This window comes from Amphiprion ocellaris, chromosome 20 (genome assembly GCF_022539595.1).
Source record: "Amphiprion ocellaris isolate individual 3 ecotype Okinawa chromosome 20, ASM2253959v1, whole genome shotgun sequence".
In the NCBI taxonomy this organism is placed as follows: Eukaryota; Metazoa; Chordata; class Actinopteri; family Pomacentridae; genus Amphiprion; species Amphiprion ocellaris.
Window position 1 is genome coordinate 23,527,633 of NC_072785.1, and position 16,885 is coordinate 23,544,517.

Consider the following 16,885-nt stretch of genomic DNA (forward strand, 5'->3'; position numbering starts at 1 on the left):
GCATACAGTCGAATCAACAATTTAATGAAAGTGGAACATTAGAGCCGTCATGAAGGACAGTCTGTCTGGCTTTATTAGACTAAATCAGCTTTACGTAGTTGTACCTAATAAACTGGCTACTGAAAATATATTTCTTACAACCAGATCTTTTTAGAAAGGAGCAATATGACCTGTTTTTGCCATTTGATGTTAAACATAGTCACAGTGCGCATAGGAGAATGACAGCTGGAGAAAAAAAGATCACAAAAATATAACATTATGACCAGAGAATAACTGTAAAGGAAAACTTGCACCAATGTAGAAAAGAGATGGTGCTGTGAAAAAGAAAGGAAATAAAAAAGAGAGGAAAGAGACCAAATGGTTGGTGGCTGGTTGGAGGGGATGGGGGTGGTGGGGGGCAGATTCTGGTGTGAGAAAGATGAATGATGTAGCCTAAATGAAATGTCATTCCTAGTAATGGGAAAAAGCCAATGCCAGAAAGCAGGTCACTTAAATGGCAAAAGATGTACTTAAGCAGCGTTGCCTGGAGCACAGTCGCTTGACAAAACTGTTAACATTAACTTTCCAAAATCAAAATAAATGGAGGGAGGACAGAAGGGGAGGAAAGGGTAGAAAAGAAAAATGCATCCTGGCTGGCTGCTGGAACTGGGATGGTATCTGCACTGGCAAATAGGATACTGATGGGCGCACACACACACACACACACACACACACACACACACACACACACACACACACACACACACACACACACACACACACACACACACACACAATGAGGAAGCTTCATGCAATCGGATACCTTTGTAAATATGCTCTACTCTGTGTCTCTTTCATGCGTATCATATGTCATCTGTTTGTACATGTTGCTCTGTGCCTTCACAGAATGAGCCAAATTGAGTCTGGCAGCTGTACATTGTTTCTTAGAGCTCAGCCTTGTTGCTCCTTTTAATGAGTATTTCAGTAGTTTGTTGACTGCAATAGTCCCGTCAAGTGCGAGTAAAAAATACAGCCTCCAAACCAGCATTACAGAGCAGACTTTCCCTTTGAAATACACACACTGCCCCTGGCACAAATCAATAGGAGGAGGACAAAATGCACTTCCATTTAATTAAGATAACCGCCGCATTTTCGCTCATAATCTCTCTCTTTCCTCCTCCATCCTTCTCTCCCTCCGTCTTTCTTCTTGTGCCGCTACCCGTGTCAATCCCCTCTGGGGGGTGAGAAATGTTGTCGGTAGGAATCTGGATTTAATCGTTTCCCAGATCGACGCCATGTTTTTCTTCCCCTGGAGCGTGTTCTCATTCCCCCACCCCCACAACCTCCTCTTTGAAATGTCGTCTAGGGAGTGTTCTGCAGCCGAAATGTGTTTGCTCTGGGGCAATTGGACTACTGGGGTTGACATCTTCAGCTGAACGGTTACAATCCATTGTGTGGGTCTGTGCAGCAATGAAGCAGTGTCCTGCTGAACGGCTCTCAGCTGCTTTGGGTTTTTCACAGACCAAATAAAAAAACTGAAAAAAAGTAAAATACACAATTTCTGATTTTTATATTCTACTGTACACACAATGCAATGTGTGTGTTTATATTGTTGTAAGTTTCTGTGTCCATACACTGTTTTGATATCTATTAACTTGGGCCCATGCTGAAACCAGTTTACATGTTTATCTAATATCTCTCTATATATATAACATGGTGCTAATGTAATGCTGGGAAGTTGTAATGTGTGTCTATGCAGCTCTTAAATGATTGCAGTTTCTAATCTGGGTAAAATCCTAAACTATAAACAGTCCTTATTAAAATGTTCTTTTCCTCCTGTACATCCTGAACAAAATTTATTATTAGTCAGATTTTACAAACAATTTTTCCCATCTGGAATGATGTAAATCCCTTTCAGAGATACACTACAATTCAAAAGTCTGGGGTCACTTAGAAATGTCCTTATTTTTGAAAGAAAAGCATTTTTTTTCAGTGAAGATAACATGAAATGAATGATAAATCCAGTCTAGACATTGTTAATGAGGTAAATGACTATTCTAGCTGGAAACAGCTGATTTTTAATGGAATATCTCCATAGGGGTACAGAGGAACATTTCCAGCAACCATCACTCCTGTGTTCTAATGCTACATTGTGTTAGCTAATGGTGTTGAAAGGCTAATTGATGATTAGAAAACCCTTGTGCAATTATGTTAGCACATGGATAAAAGTGGGAGTTTTCATGGAAAACATGGAATTGTCTGGATGACCCCAAACTTTTGAACAGCAGTGTACATTTAATTCCATAGTTGAACCATTTTAGAAGGTTTTGGGGTAAGAAAAAAAAAAACACATTTAGTTTTACAAAATTCTACACCAAATTCATTTTTCTGAATTGATCAGATGCAAATGGACAAAGCTGAGATGTGAAGAATCAATCAAATGCAAGGAAACAAGTGTTAAGCACTTTGATTCTTGAGGTTGAGTGTTAACAATATTGAATGGCTGACACCAGTATGTTTCAGGTGAAGACCTTAGTCAGTGTGTTGAACTAGGATACAAACACAGGTACTGCAGAGAATTACAGGTGTGTTGATGGCAGAAGACAGAGCAACAGAACAGCACTAGTATTGGCAGTCAACTGTTGTCATTGTATTGTTTGCAGTCAGTGCAGCTGTTCCACTCCAGAGAACAGCTTTTCTTATTAACTCTGATTAAAAAAAAAACAAAGAAAAACAAACTCCATATTGTTCCTTCTTTCAAATTATTTCGAACATATTTCTTCTGTCACAACTTTAAAAAGGAAACAACCTTTTTGGTGACCTTTAAGTTCATAAAACTGACTTCAATGTGCATGGTGGTGACACATCTACAAGAGTACAAAACGACTCCTAATGAACGGGACACTTGCACCGCACACCACTTCATTGTAAAGTTGTTTTTTAAAAAATGAAAAAGACAAAATTCTGTTTTCTGTTTTTGGCAATTTTTTTGCTTTTCGGGAGGCAGAATCCAGTAGTTCTACTGGGTGAGTGTTCATGTTACGTTCTCTACCAGCCTCATGCAGTTCATGTTCTTTCTGCTGGTACCTTTTTACAGGGGTGGAGAGAAACCCACTATAGCAGCACTTCACACCCACCAGATAACACATGGAGTGTGTACTCACACACACACTGACATGTACATACAGCCACAGAAATACATTGTGTATGGAGGGGTTTTAACATCAGCATGCCCGTAGGACTCATACCCAAGCTCCAGCTGATGGATGGTGTAGTTCTGCAGCCTTTTCAAAGGTCAGTGCAGTGATCGTAGCCTGCTGCCACACAGAGGCAATCACATGTACAAGCATATGTTTAAAGTATTTTGATTTTGTGCATTTGTTAAACTGTAGATCGCCTGCATGGCATGTTTTATTCTTTTCCTTTGTCCCTAATTAAAGTCAGCATTAAGGACACAAACGATGTATCCCAGTTAAAAATGGAAACATTTTACCTCCAGAATTTTTGGACTTCACTGCTTTATCATCTTTAGTAACTGATTAACTAAAATAAGGGGTGAAAAACAGAACAAATGCTGATACTTCGTGGACATGAAGGATTACTGAATGGTTGCTGAGTATAATTATGTAAATCATTTGGTTGTGCTCTTCCAGTTGCTGATCACAATGCGACTGAATATGCTCAACATTTCACCAGCATCTTGAAGACACCAGCTGAAAGAATATCAGAATGCATTTCATCCTTTTAGTGGAGTTTTAAACATGTAGAGTACATCTGCCTTGATGCAGTTCTCAAAGATCTCGGTGGAAATATCCTTTCCACACCTGTATGTCCTAATTAAGGTAATTTAACAACTAAATGTATCAGTACTGCACTAATTTTATTGATCTAGCTATAGCTTTGGGTGGACATTGGTGCTTAAATCCAATTCCTTCATTTCCTGTCCTTCTGTACACAAGGGTATGTAAATACACAAATGTTTTTGCCGTAAGAATCAAGGTAGCTCTGTGGACGTCCCAAAGTTTGTGTCCACATACACTGTAAACACTGCAGGCATGCTGATTGCACATGTGCAAAGTTGTGTGCAACATGGCATCGAAGAGATCTAAAAGGCCATTTTAGAAGGCAACTAAAAATCCAATTTAAGGCATTTATAGATGCCTTAAATGTTAATACCACTCTTTCAGTATAACCCACTCCAGTTATCCAGTAAAATGAAAACTAATGTGTTTGTCTGTAGTAGCTTGTACTTTGACATTAACATCAGCTTAATGACAAACAGGCTGCAGGCTGATTAGTTATAGTCCTATATGTTGGTATAGGACTTAGACTTCAAGCTGGACTCACTGTTCAGTGGCCACAAATACACAAATGATATTGTAAGCATGACTTTGTATGTGTGAACAAATGATCCATTACATACTGTACGTGTGTTTGAGAAAATGGACGTTCCACAACACAAAAACAGCGGGAATGAGTTTTAGCTGAACAAGAACTGTTTTTTTTTGTCCATGTCCACTTGTAAAGGGGCTATTCATGCAGTATTTTTATAATTGTTCAACACAATGTGATCAAATGTTGTTTAAACCTCAAATGTCAGTTTGGAGCAGTCATATATATACATAACTACCCACAGGCAAGCTTGACCTGACTTCAGAGTTCATGCATCCAAATGTTCAATATAAGGCACCGAGATGAGTGACAAAGCCAATCAAGGGTGAAATCTGCATTCAATGAAGTCTCTGTGAACCACGGTTTAAAATTACACACACACACACACACAAACACACACACACCTGCATAGTCAGTCCCGCCCTGCTGACTTTATTGTATGTGTGTGTGTGTGTGTGTGTGTGTGTGTGTGTGTGTGTGTGTGTGTGTGTGTGTGTGTGTGTGTGTGTGTGTGTGTGTGTGTGTGTGTGTGTGTGTGTGTGTGTGAGAGAGAGAGAGAGAGAGAGAGAGATCTGTTGGTGGTTAGAGGCAGACACTTCCCAGCGCTCATCATCTCCTGATTACCAGTCTCTCCTCAAGGTTAGCAGGAGAACACACCTCTATAGTGCAATCAAACCTGATTAGCTGATTAGCATACTACTTGCATAATGTCTCCACAATTCATTACCCGGTGAGTGAGTTCATCGCCGCTCCACAGGGAACATTGATCTTTTGCTCGTACATGCCCAGAGACATCACACACACACATTGCTACAGACACACACACCGCTACACACACACACACACACACACACACCGCTACACACTGGTATGAATGGTCACCCTACAACCTGGATAGCTTTTAACACGGGGTCATATCTGATAAATATCACACTTAGGGAAGAAACAGGAACATATTAAAACTACCAAAAACTGAAGAAAGTACTATTGAATAGAATAGAATGTTTAGATATTACACACATATACTGTTTAATTTGCTGAACACCAACTGGCCATTGGTCATTGCATGCATGTCCTGTTTATCATCAGCTGAAAACCTGTGATGTGTGTCCCCAACTTAAAACATCCATCGACAGATATCATGACTACTGGTACATGCAGCATGTAAGCAATGAAAGGAAGTACATGCTGTTACGACCCAACCTCTAGGGTCAGCTGGGCGGAACTTTAAAGAGCTCCAGACCGCTGGGGCTCTAGAGAGGCTCTCAAACCAGCCTCTGCTGGACCTACACAGGACATCTCCCCGTACAAAGACCCAAAAAAATCCACCCCAGAAACAAGACGGCACACAATCACCTGAGCCGGAACAATGCTCTTCAAATACTGCTTTTGATGAATATTACCTCTTAAATTACTGCTCTTTAGCGCCATGGTGGTGAAGACCATCTATCAGGCTCTCCTCACCTCCACACATATTTAATCAGAGCTCAGGATTGTGACTTGGACTAGAATTATTCAGTCAGTGCTTAGAATAGGTACAAAAATCCACTACGGCCTTTTTGACTCTGGGTCCAGAGCACTGAAGAGATGCAGATGATGTGTGAGCATTTATCAGAACAGTCAAGAGAATATCCTGCATCGAGTGGCCTTTTCCTCTGACAGCAACAGTCCCTAGAGGAATCTATACACGGTGGAAAACAACAATCCTTGAGGTTTATTGGCTAACATATTGCTAGGTGGCTCAGGCTGGACTCACAATGATCTCTTATCAACTCTGTCAAATGTTCCATCTCATGTTTTGAAAATCCACCAAAATATAAAAAAACAAGCTTGGGCCCTAGAGTGTTATTTTAACTATGTTCAAAATCCACAGCATAGAAATATGTGTGTGAGAGTGAGTGTACTCTAGGCTGCCTTACAATGTCAGCAGCAGCCATTCATGCTGGATTGCTTTAAACGACCGGATCACAGCAGCAATCACATGCTCAAATTTATGAACTGTACAAATGTAGACGTTCTTTGGCCACCAAAACCTTCAGGTTTAGACCCTGTAATTTGAGATTTCGACAAGTTTCTCTCACAAACATCCACTTTTTTCTAGGGTAGCTCAAAATCAAACAGTTCACAATAATTATTAGAAGAAAGAGCGACTCTCAGTGCTGTCAGCAGGTGTGCAGTCCAGACCCAACATGGAGTTTATTCAGAGAGCAGACGGACTTATTTAAGGAGTACATCTCTCCACTTGTTTCAATGATCAATGCATACATGTTTCTTAAGGTGGTGGAGTGAAAAATCATTAAGGAATCAACAGCTAAGACAATTAGATGACGATAAAATTGGAATTATATCCAGAATCTCTTCTGTTTTTGAAAACTGAAATTTGGAACATACTACCGATCAAAAGTCTGGAATCACTCAGAAATGTACTTATTTTTGAAAGAAAAGCAGTTTGTCCTCAATGAAGATAACATTAAATGAATGATAAATCCAGTGCAGACATTGTTAATGTGGTAAATGACTATTCTAGCTGGAAACAGCTGATTTTTAATGGAATATCTACATAGGGGTACAGAGGAACATTTCCAGCAACCATCACTCCTGTGTTCTAATGCTACATTGTGTTAGCTAATGGTGTGGAAAGGCTCATTGATGATTAGAAAACCCTTGTGCAGTTATGCTAGCACATGGATAAAAGTGGGAGTTTTCATGGAAAACATGGAATTGTCTGGATGACCCCAAACTTTTGAATAGTAAAGTACATATTGAACAAATGATCCTTAGAGCCTCTGGGTTGATTGTCCAAGACAATGTTATACTTTTGGCATCGTCATAATGTTTGTTTTACTTTCAATCAATTAAATCACATGAATTTAACTCAAGTAAATCCTCCCAAAATATCTTTTGCTGGCAGCGTGGAGCATCAGAAACAATATCAGTTAAATTGTATTGGCGCTAAACCTTAAAATTCTAGCTAAGCTCTCGCTCTGTTTTGTCTGGGTCCGTTGTTTTTGTTGCCACTGCTGTTTGTTGGCATAAGATTTCTGCCAGCAAGGTACACAGCACAGTATGGCACTGCATGAACAGCTCGGGTGTGAGCAGCCTGCCAAGACTGGCTTTAGTCTGGATCACATGACGAGGTGTTAGTGTGTTGTAGGTCCTAGATGCCTTTTGTTATATTTAGATGCTGTTTGTACTGTATGTGACTCACTGTACTCACTATTAGTGTGTGTACCGCATCCTTTGATGTTTAAAAACATACATTATATCGCTCCATAACAAATACCCTGCTTTATATTCATCATTGTGCTCAACATGCACTCAACAGTCAGTCACACGACAAATAGTCCAGGCAGAGAGGATGAAGTTGGTTTGTGGGACCAGAGTGGACTGGGGTTGAGTGCACATGGAATCTCATGTTAAAGCTGACTTAAACTTTGGATCATTATTAATGGCATGAACCTTGTTTGTGGAGACTCTGTGTTTGCTGCATGTGCAGGTGACAGTTTACCACAGAGGGTCACTCTCACAGACTACCTCACCACAGCGCCACCATTCTTTGTGCTCTGACCGGCGCTTTCCTCTGCAGGGGTGTGTGCACTCTCCTTAGCAATCAACATACTGGTGTGAACCGTGCTCCTACTCCTGATCAGGTTGCATTTCCTCACCAAAACTGTAACATCCACAGTCAGCACACAGAAATGCTGCTGTGTTATTTAGCATGCTTACTGGGTTCTTCTTGCTTTTAAGTTATTTGGGTTTCTTTGTCAATGCATTTGTTTTCTGAATGTACACCACTGATCAAAAGTTTGGGGTCATCCAGACAATTCCACGTTCTCCATGAAAACTCCCACTTTCATCCATGTGCTAACATAACTGCACAAGGGTTTTATAGTCATCAATGAACCTAAGGGTAGTAATAGCTGCTTGAGCAGACGGCATGTCTCTAGAATCCGATGTATGGTTAATTATATGGTGTTTGTTTTCAGAGATTCTACAAGATCTGGCACTGGAATCTTCTGAACTTAAAGTTTTTCAACAAGATGTACAATATGAGGTTTGCAGGATGATGTTTATAACATTAACAAGAATTCAGACTGTAACCAAAGAAAACCACCCATTTTCAATGTTACCAGACCATTTAATAAATTCTCTCCATTCATAGGGTCAGTAGGAACCTCCTCCACCTTCTAGCAAACAGTATGCACGGTAAACTCCCATTTAATGATGCCTCACTGTCATGTCATTTCATGAAGTTGGAGCCACGGTTTTGGTCTTGCAACAGAAGTCCACAACTGGAGCAGCTGCTGGAGCCAACAGACCTTCACAAAGACAACTGAAGTTCATGTCCCACCTTGGACCATAGCAGTAGTTTTAATTTTTCACCTAAGTTTTGTTTTGACATTTTTTTCACTTTGTGTTCACATGTTTAATTAAGTCTAAAACTACTTGGTCACGTTTGAAAAGGATTCCGCTTTTCTACATTTACCATACATTACAAACCTCCATTTTGTACATTTCCACTCTGATGGCCCCACTGGAGATGTTACATCCACTTATTCACACAACTGCAAGAAAACTTTCTACTGATCAGTGATATGAATGGATGATAATGCACCTCCTGAGCCAGGTAGCAGGTAGAGGGGTTTCCTACTCGCCAATATGTTGGGAATGACATGCAGTGATTATGGCAATTTATTGGTCTGACGAGGGTCAGAAGGTCTGGTTTGCAGGTGAAGCCGATGACATACAAAGACAGTTAATGGACAAAAAGGTTATCAGTGGGTCTATTATTACTCTGTTATTATGCAGCAGAGATATCGGTGTTGGTTTGTCTGTCTGTCTGTCTGTCTGTCAGCAGCATTACTAAAACATAGACTAATAGATTTGGATAAAATTTTCAGGGAAGGTCAGAAATGACACAAGGACCAAGTGATTAGATTTTGGCAGTGATGCAGCTTATAGTCTGGATCCACAGATTTGTTAAAGATTTCTGTATCATTGCCAGATAGCGGCACGGCGTGACTGTAACCATGACAACAAGTGAACACTACATCAGCTGCCTGCTGACGATCACATGATTGCAATCCTACTACAAATTCACCGCTGAGGACCACGAATGTTTTAAAGATTTCATCCATCTGAAATGATACGACTGAGCAGCCTTGGGGGAGTACTGTGCTCTCTGATGCTTTTCTTTGTTGATCCTGGAGTGTCAGCTTTACTCACCATCCAGGGACCTAACTTGAAAATGACTTTAAACCCTACCACAGAGGTATGATTTGAACCAGCTGTAAGCCAAAACATTACAAAGACACATGAAGTAACGCCACTTTACTACTCTGCTCTGCTGTGTATGCACCTCATCAGAAGCAGTAAAAACACTCCAGGGTTCACCTTGATTCCCCTTAGATGGTCCTATCCTCCTACCCCCCTCTGTTATCAGATGCTGGGCTATCCCCAGCCTCAGTGTCTGGCTCACTTACCAGCACTCAGTGAAGCGCAGAGAATCCAACTGTCCAAGCACCCCCACCCCGACACACCCACCCTACCAAACCCTGTTCAGGACTTATCCAGACATAAACAGGTTCCTGGGAGTGTCTGCTTTATTTTACGGGGTATTTTAGCTACTATTAGATGAATTAGTGTCTCTGAATCAGCCACACACACATAAAGAATAAAATAAATCAGCCAACACCAGAATGCTGAATGCAGTTGTAGAGCTTTGTGTCATATTGTGAGTTTAAAACACAAGAATAAATAATAATAGCCTAAATGTTTATTTTACTTTTAATTATATTTCAAAAGCCTATTTTGTTGTTAATGAGTTAATCTGAAGTTTTACTAAAACCAGACTACAATAGTAACAATACTCCATTTCCTCTTGATATTAAGAGAATTTCAGTGGACAGAGTACCCTTTTTGAGGATCAAATATAGTAAATACTGACTGCAGCTCTCCAGTTTGAATAAGAGCCTTCTCTCTCTGTGTCTGAGCATCTGTCAGTGCTGGCAGCTCGGTGAGGGTCCGGCTCATATGTTCCTGTGTCCCCACACCCAATCACACACACACTAGTACAGAGCTCAAGAAAAATCAGCACATGCAAAATGTATACCTGCATAAATCACAAACACAGACCTGCTTAGAGTTTTCAAATAAAGATCAAGGGAAGAGGCAAATCAGCCTTTTTAAAAGGGGTGAGGTTGTGGGAGAGGAAGGTGAGTAACGCCCTTAATAATCAGTTCAATCATAATATAGTAGTGTGTAACTAATATAAGGTTTTATTGTACGATATGGTGTAACATCATATCATACTAAATTCATTATAATTTCCTACTGTAAAGTGATAACCTCAGACTCATTATTGCCACTAAAACATGTTTTAATTTCCTATAAAACGAATCAATAGATGATTTTTCTGTTTTACTTTAACAAGTTTCTAAAATGATTTTACTCAACAAAAAAAAAAAAAAAAAAACAACTCAAAATATCACAATTACAAAAAGAGAAGCTGAAAATGAAAACAGCTCAGGGCTCATGGATAATAGAAACACCGACCATGTTCTTCAGCTGAAGGAAGTGAGTTTAGGTAAGTAGCAATAAAGCAGTAAAGTAAGTGAATTTGAAGTAAAAACTTCATTTCTGTGACGTTCTAAAGGTTAATGATACAACATCCAAAATATGCAGACCTTTATCCAATTATACTACAGTGGCACACCATTATTTTTAATTTCTATTCTTTTATGATATTATTAATTTATGGTTTGGGGCAGATCACAAGGTGAACAAAATGTGTTTGTGCAAAGAGGTACTGTACAATATGGCTGTTAGTTTATTAAAATGAATCAGTGTGGCAGGTCCACTAACAGAATGGTTATCACAGTGAATGGTGTGTTTATCCAGCATTTCATTCACTGTGGCGGTACAGAACATTCAGACAAATAAACTCAGACTGACTTTGAGGCTGATGGAGGTGTTTGTTAGAAGATATAATCTAAAACCAGGGCGTAGACATATGAAGGTTTATTTCGTGCCAAAAGACTGCACAGCATTTTAGATTTGGAAATTAAAACTGTGGAAAGTTATCACAGCATCACTCATCTTATCTGGTGTCTTAATTACTGTAGAGCTGAAACAACAGAAACAAGCTGGTCACATTACAAAGTCCTCCTCTATGAATGTGTACTGTGATTGGCCAGTGAACTGTAGCGCTGGATGGCATTACACTGCAACAAAAGTTAAGCTACAGTTATTAATATTGTGTTTTTTTGCCCATTCCCTTTGTGACGGCTCGACTGCTGCTTCATGAAGAACCTTCAGCATATTTCAACCAATTGTTAGTGGATAAAATGATATTAAGAGAGTGAGAATGAACAGAGAATGAAGCTAATAAAAAGTGACAAGATTGGAAACTGATAGTGATTTCAGAAAGAAGTGTGAAAGGTGAAGGAAAGACAAAAAAACAGGGAAAGAGTAATTAGGGAGAGAATGAGGAGTGAAAATGAAGAAGACAGTGGAAATAGCTGAGGACGGAAAGCACCAGGGGAGATAAGCCAAGTCGAGGGGAGAGGTCGACCAGGAGAATATTAAAAAGAAAAAAAAAAAGTCTGAGAAAACGATAGCTCAAAAATGAGGAAAGAAGGATTTGCTTTCAGTCCATGACAGTAAATTCTGACTCCCCAATGGCAGAGACACAGTTTCTTATTATCCCTTCACTCTATCTGCTGCTCCATGCAAACAGAGCCGGAATGGGGCCTCTTGTCTGACTAACAGGAGGCAACAGGGAGCCTGAGAGTGTGTGACGCCTAATAATGTCTACCATCTCGCTCAGGGATTAGACAGAGCAACAAGGCAAAGAGACAGGTGGTGAGGGATGAGGAATCTCCAGGAGCTTACACGAGCCTGTTCTGTGAATGGGGGAAGCCATTACAGGTGTACACAGCGGGTTCCGACCAATCACAGCATCAGAAGACAAACACCCAAAGACATCCTGTACTGAAGCTTTGGTTTCAAACGGCATCTTCACACTACAGGGAAACGTGTCCGTCAGCCACAGTATGGCACTGCTGCTCACAGTAAATCTAACAAGCATTTCAAGGCAGACCATCCATACAAGTGTACACTGGAACAGCATTATTCTGGGCTGATTAGGTGTCTTTAAATAAAAATTATGTAAAATAAATTACATTTTGGAGTTTATATCAAACCTGTGCATCTTTTTCATTCACCTGACATAAGGTTTAAATGTAAAATCTAAAAATCTTTTTAAGTTATTGCTGCACCAAGGAACACAGCAGAGTTATGTGACGATAGGCATCTGTCTGTCTGTCTGTCTGTCTGTCTGTCTGTCTGTCTGTCTGTCTGTCTGTCTGTCTGTCTGTCTGTCTGTCTGTCTGTCTGTCTGTCTGTCTGTCTGTCTGTCTGTCTGTCTGTCTGTCTGTCTGTCTGTCTGTCTGTCTGTCTGTCTGTCAGCAACATCATTCAAAAACGGACTAACAAATTTGGATGTAATTTTCAGGGAAGGTCAGCAATAACACAAGGACCACCTGATTAGATTTTGCCAGTGATGTGGCTTATAGTCTGGATCTATGGATTTGTTAAAGATTTCTGCATCATTGGCGTCACTGTAACCATGACAACAAGTGAACACTACATCAGCTGCCTGCTGACGATCACATGATTGTGATCCTACTACAAATCCACTCCTGAGGACTTATCAGGACTTATCCTTCAGAAATGATCCAAGGAACAACTGACTAAATTGTGGGGGTGTTTCTGAGTCCCATCAATTCCCGCCACATATTTAGGTCACGTGATTTGGTATCTGTACATAACATACACATGCATAACACATGCCTGTTCTCAGCACAAGGTCATTTTGCTTGTGGGTGCATCTATATTAAATGGACATATTCTATGTTGCTGTCATTTCTGATCATCAATAACTAATAAACAAATGCTGCATTTCTGACATATGGGGGAATGAGCAGCCATGGAGGAGGACTGCACTTGTGTCCTTATGAAACCCCGGAAGCCCGAAATCTAAGTTTTTGAGACTGTAATCAGGATACTGTACTAAAGGTAACTAATCCATCGGATAGTGAGAACATCTCAGTTATTTGGACTCAGCAGCAGGACTGTGACCAACACAACTGAACCTGCATTTCCATCACGCCACAACAAACAGGTTAGTATGTGAGCACTACTTTAGTCGGTGGATTATAGTGTCTGACTGTCAGTTCTCTTGCTTAAGGAAACCCTGTCCTGTCACTGCTTACATCAGCCAGAGGAGAATGAATTATAAATTCTGTCATTTGAACTCAGCTGATGAACTGAGTAATGAGTAGGTACAGTCTGGTTTACTGAGAGAGAGGGTGGAGAGGCTTCTTCTGAAAACTGATCCACAGTGACGCTTGTTCATTTTGCATCAGACAACTGTCTCACAGCGTTCAAGTATACACTGCAGGCCTTCCAACAAACTACAAAACACAGAAACACAGTAAGGAAACACTCTCTTTTTTCCTTCTCCTTCAATTAAGGTTGGCTTAATTCCTCGCTTAATCCGAGCACCCTCAGTGAGAAACCATTACAGAAGAGACACTGAACACAGTAAACACATTAAAACATCAAACACATCACACTGCACTGCTCTCAAACACTCACAGAGCAAGCGTCGCTTTTCATACAGGCGGAAATAGAAAGACTGCGAAAAAGCTGTACCTTTGCTTTTAGCTAGAAGAGTAGGGGGAGGCGGAGAGAGAATCCACAGCCGAGGAGAGAGTCCAGACAGGGAGGAGGAAGGAGAGGAAACGTAAGTTCACATTCTAGCAGACACTAAACATAAGACATCATGAGGAATAATCACTGTCAAGCAGCAACTTTGATGCATTTGTACATCTCAAAACACTTGAAATATACAAACACATCAGTGTTTAAGAGAACAGCTAGCAGTAACTACAGGTGTATAAAATGGGTTTGAACTTGGTCAAGTTTAACGGTGTGAGGAAGAGATTAGTTAAAATGTACACTACTGTTCAGAAGTTTGGAGTCACTTAGAAATGTCCTTATTTTTGAAAGAAAAGCAGTTTTTTTTCATTGAAGATAGCATTAAATGAATGATAAATCCAGTGCAGACATTGTTAATGTGGTAAATGACTATTCTAGCTGGAAACAGCTGATTGTTAATGGAATATCTCCATAGGGGTACAGAGGAACATTTCCAGTAACCATCACTCCTGTGTTCTAATGCTACATTGTGTTAGCTAATGGTGTTGAAAAGCTCACTGATGATTAGAAAACCCTTGTGCAGTTATGTTAGCACATGGATAAAAGTGGGAGTATTCATGGAAAACATGGAATTGCCTGTGTGACCCCAAACTTTTGAACGGTAGAGTATAAAATGATACAAAAAAAAAGAATTCTGCATTTGAGTAAGCTTTGGAAATTACAGCAGGTCAATACTGTGTCTCCACATAAAGGAAAAAAGACAAAAAAAAACTAATTGTTCCGGCTTTCTTACTGTTATTTTGTGTTTTGTTTTTTAAAGGAAAAAGAGCTTCATGTTCAATACTATCTCCCAAAACTACAGTTACAGATCGTCACCTTCTTAAAATAATGGCCAAAGTCACTTTTTGACAAAAGTTTTTATTTTTTATTTTGCTTAAATCATGTCCTCATGATGATGACCACCTCTGGTAAAATCGCTACATCCTCAGTTGAAAATACCATGTGATTCTAACCCTGTAGGATAACAGCAGGTCAAGATTCAATGTGGTGTGGTTCAGTGTTTTGTGTTTTCTGAAAAACTTACTTTGGTCAATATTTTAAGAGGGTGTCGAAACTGAAAACAGAAATATTTTCTCCCCAAATAATCAGACATAGTAAGAAGAAGCCATGTGTAGATGCAGTAGGGAGGATGGTAGATTAGGTGTGCAACAGGAGATCAGAGTTTGGACTCCATGTGGGACCATTATTCTTTGACAAACCATAGTTTTCTCTCGGTATTTACTCTGTTTTCACATTTTGGCTGAGACTTTCACAATGATAGCTATTTATTAGAGGCTCGGTTAAGTTCAGGAATATTTTTAGGAAAACTGCAAATTATGAACTAAAATGTGATTCCACAACAGCTTTAAAGCTTCTCCATGTTCTCTGTTACCAGGGTAATGAATTCTGCTGGTTTTTAATTTAGGACTGGTTGGAAGAATGGAGCAGCAGTAAAACAATACAATAAATGGATAAATGAATTCTTAGTCATCTGGGTCATTATAATCCTAGAAGCTCCAGTAAAAAGCAGCTGGACATTTCTTTAAGTCTTCTTAAAGACATTTTATCCATCAGGCTTCTTCAGTTCTGATCTGGAGTATTTAGGTTAAGTTGCTTTAGTGAAGCTCTTATGAATAAAAGGCAAAGGTACACATTATTGATCAGGAATAATTAGTGATACATCACAAACAAACATAATGCCGTCAAACACAATGCAGAATTCAGTTTTTTGTCACTTTTGAGAGACCTTGCTGTTAAATTTCAGGAAGACATTGAGTCAAAAGTCTCTCTCTTGCCGTAGCTGGAGGCCAGCGACGAAGCCACAAGGCAGTTACTGTAATCTGACTTGGCTGTAAACTCACTTTGTAGTTACTGCAAGCTTGACAAATTTTAACGAGAAATACATATTTGTACAGTCCAACATATTTCAGTAACACTCTTTATAGACTACAGACTGAATGCGTAATCACTGTGTTCTGGCTTTCTTTGGGCTGCACAGATGAGGAATATAATCACTCTGTTTATCACAGTATACATAGAACCACCACACAAACACCAAAACATGCAGCTCCACACTGGAATCACAACAAAATCAACACCTGAAGAAGGTAAAGAGGGCGTACCTTGTTCTGCCATCATATGTGCAAGGCCTTGAGACGATAAGAGAGGGAAAAAAGAGGGAAAGGAAACAGTGAAAGAGAAACACTGGAGCAAAGTATAACACTTAGTTTCAATACTCTGTAGTATTGTGATGCTACATGCTTTACCCAGGAGGAAAAGCATGCCATCAGAACACACATGATATAAAGCCTTCTGTGCCTGAGTAGGAGGCTTCCTTGTAGAAAAACACACACATGTAACCCGGTCTCTACTGTAGGTTCAGTACATGAGCTCTCACTGACCTGCTACACGGACTTACAGCTGTCATACATGTCGGTTTCTCTTTGGTTATTCAACGCAGCAGAAATAAAACAACATCGACATATCAAGTATTTACACATGGTCCTGAGAGAAGGGAGATTCATTTCTCTTTCTGTCTCTGACCTGATGGATGTAGGTCCAACATTTACTCTCTTTTAGCTCTGTTTTTGGTCTCCACCTACTCCTGCAGCTAAATGTTGTGCTCTGCTGGTCTATAGCTGCTTCTGTCTGCTGCTGGTGCTGGGCATACAGGAGGTAGGAGGTGGTTCAAGCTGTTTTATTGGCCTGCTGTGGCCAAAAACTGCCACTAAAAGCACATTAAAAAACCAAA

At 40.0% G+C, this 16,885-nt stretch overlaps 1 protein-coding gene across 10 annotated transcripts in view; it reads right to left on the bottom strand.

Annotated features, from left to right (window-relative positions):
* The window catches only part of nrxn3a (neurexin 3a), a 190,072-nt gene that overhangs the window by 145,568 nt on the left and 27,619 nt on the right, over positions 1-16,885 (bottom strand). For 6 of the 10 annotated variants that reach the window (XR_008599903.1, XR_008599902.1, XM_055005560.1 and 3 more), the window contains exons 4-5: positions 16,257-16,283; positions 14,032-14,100 (exon numbers count right to left, since the gene is read on the bottom strand). The exons of 2 other annotated variants lie outside the window; for them this stretch is intronic. Coding sequence is in view for 6 of the 8 variants with exons in the window: in XM_055005560.1 (XP_054861535.1) it covers positions 14,032-14,100; positions 16,257-16,283 (96 nt within the window). In the remaining 2 variants the exon portion in view is untranslated. The remainder of the gene's footprint in view (positions 1-14,031; positions 14,101-16,256; positions 16,284-16,885) is intronic. 2 more of the 10 variants (XM_023261006.3, XM_055005561.1) reach the window with 1 other exon arrangement.